General features: G+C 31.2%; 1 protein-coding gene across 1 annotated transcript; it reads left to right on the plus strand.

Moving 5' to 3' along the window:
• The first annotated feature begins 562 nt into the window (after positions 1-562).
• Positions 563-2834, plus strand: LOC120080399 (uncharacterized). The gene is made up of 2 exons (XM_039035052.2): positions 563-1240; positions 2159-2834. Exons 1-2 carry the CDS (start codon positions 754-756, stop codon positions 2470-2472), a joined length of 801 nt encoding a protein of 266 aa, XP_038890980.1. The 5' UTR covers positions 563-753; the 3' UTR covers positions 2473-2834.
• The last annotated feature ends 3517 nt before the right edge of the window (positions 2835-6351 follow it).

Below are 6351 nucleotides of genomic sequence, written 5' to 3' on the forward strand. Positions count from 1 at the left end.
TTATCTTTACCTCTACCTCTACTTCTGAGGGTCACACGGTAACGATAACACTAAAAATATCAAAATTAATAATTTTTTAGTTATAATAGTAACAATATGACGTAATTCTTAGACACACTTAATTTATCAATTAGATTATTTTGATATAAGACCCATATGCTAATATAAATACAGAACACAAGTAAAGAACGAAATGACGGGGAGTTTTTTATTCTCATTTGGCGTAAGTTATAGTGATTTTTGATGATAAGCAAAGAAGGTGAAGGAAGCAGGCTCCGCAGAAATGGTGTGTTTGACAAGAAAGCTGTCCTTAACCTGCACACCTCCAAGACTACCACAGTTCACATTATGAGTCTTTTCTTGTCAATTTTGAGAGGGACACACCACTACACACCACTAACACCAAACCAACAGTCCACATACTCCTCATTTCTCTCTCTCTCTCTCTTCATTTTCATTTTTAATTTCACTTTAAAAAAACACATAAACTAGAAATTAATAAATAATAATCATTTCCCACCCCCACCCCCCACTTAAATGCCCCCTCATAGCCTCATACTCATACTGTCTGTCAGGGGTTGTTAACTAGCTCACAAAAACAACCCCCTGTCCCTCTCTTTCACACACATGTACAAAATTGAAATTTTCAAAACATTTAATTTTATCATAATATATGTCAGAAACCCAAAACAAAGATGGGATGTAATTGAAACTTGAGAGACCCTGAGAGACCTCCCCGGCTGGCCTCAAGGAATGGGTTCGAACTCGAAGCCGTGCGGGAGAGGGCACTGGAGGCCGGCGGAGGACACCAAGCTTAAGGAACTTGTGGCCCTTTACGGCCCTCAGAACTGGAACCTGATAGCGGAGAAAGTGGAAGGGAGATCGGGAAAGAGTTGCAGATTGAGATGGTTTAACCAGTTGGACCCGAGGATTAACCGGAGAGCGTTCACGGAAGAAGAAGAAGAGAGACTAATGCAAGCACATGGAGTGTATGGGAACAAATGGGCTATGATTGCTAGGCTTTTTCCTGGACGGACGGATAATGCGGTCAAGAATCATTGGCATGTTTTAATGGCTAGAAATTGTAGACAACATTTCACTGCTTACAGAAGGAGGAACCTTACTACCCAACCACTACAAAATCCTAATTCTCCGCCGACGGCCACCGCCCCACCGCATTTCCGCCTCTCTTCTACTATCCCACGTGCCAATCACATGCCTTTTCATCTCATCCCACCTGGTGCGTCTCATCCTTAAATTACTAATTTCATTTACTACAAAGTTTGAATTTAATTCATTTAATTTTAAATTTTAAATTTAGTTGTTATCATTTAATAATACTTTTCTTAAATAGTTTTTTCGATCTTTTTCTAAATTCTAACAATTAAGTTTACAATCCAACATTCTTTTTATAGTTTGTGTAGAAGTTTTTGGTAATTCATGGATTTTTTTTTAAAAAATTAGGAATGAGTTTGAAATACATTTTTAATATTTAAATTAAATAAATAAATTATTTTAAAAGAAATTAGAATATCTCACAACCATTTAAAATAACTTTTAATTATATTTAAATAGGCTTTTTAAAAATATGTATATTTTTAAATCAATCCAAGGTGTCAAAACTTATTTTCCAATTTTTATTTGCAAATTTAAACATGAAGAAGAGGAGATTTGTTCCTTCTACTTGGGAGATATTTAAAAGATATTTTAACCAGTTTAGCCATAAGTAAGTCTGACAGTAAAATTGAGCTTTTAAACTTCTAATTCTTCTAATTAAAAATGGAACAATAATTTTTAGGATACTCAGTTTTAATTTTTTGATTGATGGGAAAGAGAAGATTTTTTAATTACATTTATATAAAATAAACGGGATGTAGAGATGCCTATTTTATTTTAACTTATAAATGCTACTTCTACCACAATGTTCCTCATTTGTATTAATCTTAACCTATAAATACTATTTCTACACTCATTTTTATTAATTTATAACTTTTAGACAGTTTTTTTCTTCTCGGATTTAGCTAGAAATTAAGGGTTATGAAATTAGTTGGTATTAAATGTAGAGTAATGTTATTTACTTTAATTATTGTGATATGTATGATGCAACAAAATTCAATAGGTGAGGCATAGAATTAAGAGAGATATTTTGTTTACGTAGGCTCAGAAACGAGCAACGAAATGGAAGGCATATCGTCTTACAGCTACCACAAAACAAGCTCAGATGAAGCAAATCAAACATGCGGTACGTATTATCGTCGGTCATATATGATGACCGAAATGCAACAAAGGAGCAATTACAATTACAATTACAACTCTCTTAACCAAATCGGAAAGAAAAACACAACAACATGGGATCACCATGTTTTGGGAAGCGAGGGATCGTCATCAGTGAGCGAGGAAAACGGAGTGGGGAGTTCGGACGGCGTGGTGGAAGCGACGTTCATCGACTTTCTTGGAGTAGGAGGCAGATGAGAGGGAGCTTAGAAAGGGAAGGAAACAAAGAAAAGGGGAGGGTTTGTTTCTTTTTTTGGTTGCAAATTGCAATCATGAGAAGTGGCCTGAATGTGGGTGTGGTCCAAGATTTGGAAGAGGCCATTACAAGTAATAGAGCAAAAGGTAAAGAGAGATGATTTGAGTTGGACTGTTGGAGTGGTGAAAAGATATGGAGTCAGTCAGTGCCATTGAAAGCTTTTAGATATATATAATCCCAAAACTCAAACCATCATTTTCTTCTTACTTGTAAGTTGTACCCTCTCTTTTTGCTCACATAATGAATGTGATGGCCAAGCCAATGCCTTTTGTTCCCAAATTTATCCATTTTCTTACACTCTTCACTACTTTTTATCTACCATTTCACTGCCCTCATTAAAACTCTTCTTCATTATGAGTTCACATTGAGTTTGGGAATTGTGTTCTAATGTGGAAAATTCCAATGAATAGAAAACAAAAATAACAAATCTAAGCATCATTCTTTTCAAATTGTAAATATGGCCAAAAAAAAAAAAAAAAAAAAATTGTTTCTATTAATGTCTATCAGTTTCTATCACTGATAGATTTCTATTGTCCTTTATTAAAGAAGATTAAAATTTTGTTATTTTGTTTAAATAGTTTTCTTTATTTTTATATTTTTGAATACCCCCTATATCAAATTTATATTTACATCAAGTTTAACTGTTTTCTTTACTTTAGATTTGGTCTATCAATAGTATATTTAACAACAATCAACATTTCAACTGTGTATCAGTAGTGTATCTAACAACAATCAACACCCAATCAATATTTTATTTTGAAGTAAAACGTGTGTATTTAATTTTAATTATAAGTATGATATTCCAAGTGTATCAATAATATATCATATACATGACATGAGTGTATTAGACACTAATCAGTAAATACTTGAACTAAGACATGAGGGTATCAACAGTATATTTAACATCACATTCCAAGTATATTAGTAATATATATATCTAACAACAATCAACCTTCAATTAGTAACTTATTTGAAGTAAAACATGTGTGTTTCCTTTTATTTTTTTTAAAAAAATATTTGTGTTTCATTTTATCAATATGATATTCCAAGTGTACTATTAGTGTATAAGATATAAGACATGAGTGTATCAACACCAGTCAATAAATACTTGAAATAAGACATGGATCAACCACGGATCTAACATCAATCAACATTTCACATTCTAAGTGTATCAACAATAAATCTAACAACAATCAACATTGAATCAATAACTTATTTTTGAAGTAAAACACATGTATTTTATTTTATCAATATGATATTAGTGTATCAATAATATATCATATATAAAACATAAGTATATCAGACATCAATCAGTAAATGATTGAGGTACGACATGAGTGTATCAACCATATATCTAACATTAGTCAACATTCGAAGTATATCTACAATTAATACATCTAACAAAAATTAACATTCAATTAGTAACTTAATTATTTTGGAGGAAAACATGTGTGTTTCATTTTATAAGAATAATATTCCAAATGTATCATCAATACCTATTATACATAAGACATGAATGAGTAAATACTTCAATCAACAAACATGATAAAAATTCAAGTACATCATTACGCTATTAAGCATCAATGATACACCTACTACAAGATATATATCAATGATGTATCGATGATGTGTATCAATAGTGTAACGTTTATTCAAAATGCAAGTATAATGTAATATTGGATTATTATTAGTATGTTGACGCCCATTCAAAATTGTTTTTGTATAATATTGACATATCAAAATACTCACTAAAAATATAATTTTACGTATGTTATTTGTATATTAGTAGTATATCATTAAGATGAATTAAGATGATTACCTAACTAGTTTCACTATAAAAAGGTATATAATTACGCTAATATACTTGGTTCTTTATTAATGAAGTATATCACACATACTTTGGAAAAGTCGCATGTTTTTCCTTCTCGCCGGATGCTTGCATTATTTGGAGGTATAAAAGGAGATTTTAGACTTTTATCAATTCTATTTGAGTTGAGCTAAAGTTGTTTGCCATATTTGCAAAAGAGAAAAAAATGTGGACACGCTTGCAATATACCATTTATTTTTTGTTAAATCTGCAATTATCCCTTTTATAATTTGTAAATGAGTTAACTGGTATGTCCAATATATCAATACTCATTTAAAATGTATTTTACGTTATATCACATCAATGGATCACTTGTAGTCTTTATGCTTGAAACTGCCTTTTTGAATGAGTATATCCATATTCTATTGATAAAATTGTAACGTATTTTGAATTACTCTTAAAACATCAATTTTAAACTTTAAATGAATTTTGAATGAAATGACGATATGTTAGTGATATATCATTGTTATACTTGAAATTATATTTAAAATGAGTATTTATATATTATTGAAACCTTGATGATCATATATGAAACCAAGAAGTTTTAAAGTGTATTGATAATTAATAATACATTGATGTTGTACTTGAAATTGCATTTTTTAATGAGTTTTGATATACTATTGATACAATATTGACACACTATTGAAATATTTGATATACATTTTGAATGAATACCGATATACCTATTGAAACTCAAAGATTTTGCTTTAAATGAATTTTGAATAAGTATTGATACCTATCGCCGATTCACCAATGTTTGAAATTTTATTTTGAATAAGGGTCAATATACTATTGACATATTTATGAATATACTTTGACTCCATTTTTAATGGGTAATGATATATTACTGACACATCAATAATGTTATACTTAAAGTGAATTTTGAATGATATATTATTCGATATTGAAGGGGTCAGATTCCATCCGGAAGTGTGTGAATGCCTTGCTTTTGGTTTTGCTTTATAACTGAAAAACACAAAAAAGAGAAACAACATTTATAATACATAAATAATAGACTAAGCATACTTTAAAATTAAATTACAGATAAGAAGAAATTCATACCTTTGAAGGATATTTCTTCAAATCTTCTCCAGGTCTTCAACAATCGATCTCCCATGAATAGTATGAAGACGCCACCAAAAAGTCTTCTATACTATTTTCTTGACAAGGACCTATTTGCGGGAACCAGCTTTTGAAAGAGAGAGAGAATCACGTTCTGGAGGAGAGTTTTTCTCCAAATAACTTTCTCTCACTAGAAGAAAACACTCCTTTCCTTACGCTTAAAGTCGTCGGGAAATGCTAAAAAATGTGTTAAGAGATCCACTCCCAATGATAAACTAGTTGTCGGGAGTTTGTTGGGATATATCTGTCGAGAGAACATCTCCCGACGTGGCAACATATATCGTCGGGAGTTGAATAAACCCCCGACACTTGATATACGACATCGGTAGTTTGGAACTCCTAACACATGTATAGACATTGTCGGGAATTCAATTCAAAAATTGAGTTCCTGAATTTGAACTCTCGACGACTTACTAGCCGCTGAGAGATCTAAGAACTTCTGACGTTTTTCATCAGGAGATAGTCATTTTTTTTAATTTTTAGTTTTTAAAAATTTGATCTGAATAACCTAAAATGTATATCATTATTAAGCAAATAAAAAATATTCACATAAGGAATAAAACAAACAAACAAAGTCGATAGTATTCTTTATTACACAAAAGAGAGAAAAGTTCGCAAAATGGTCTACAAAAGAAATATGTCTTGACAATACATAGAAGAAAGAATTCTCAACATCATCTCCAACACATCATCTCCAACACAAACATCTCCTACACATCATCTTCAAACAACATCTCCAACTATAATTAAAGAGTTTAATTAATTATTCACGTACTGTTGGAGTGTCAAGCTACATGTCCATAAGGTCCCCTTGGTAGCTCAAAAGAATTTT

Source organism: Benincasa hispida, chromosome 6 (assembly GCF_027475165.1).
Source record: "Benincasa hispida cultivar pf3 chromosome 6, pf3_genome.v1.1, whole genome shotgun sequence".
NCBI lineage: Eukaryota > Viridiplantae > Streptophyta > Magnoliopsida > Cucurbitales > Cucurbitaceae > Benincasa > Benincasa hispida.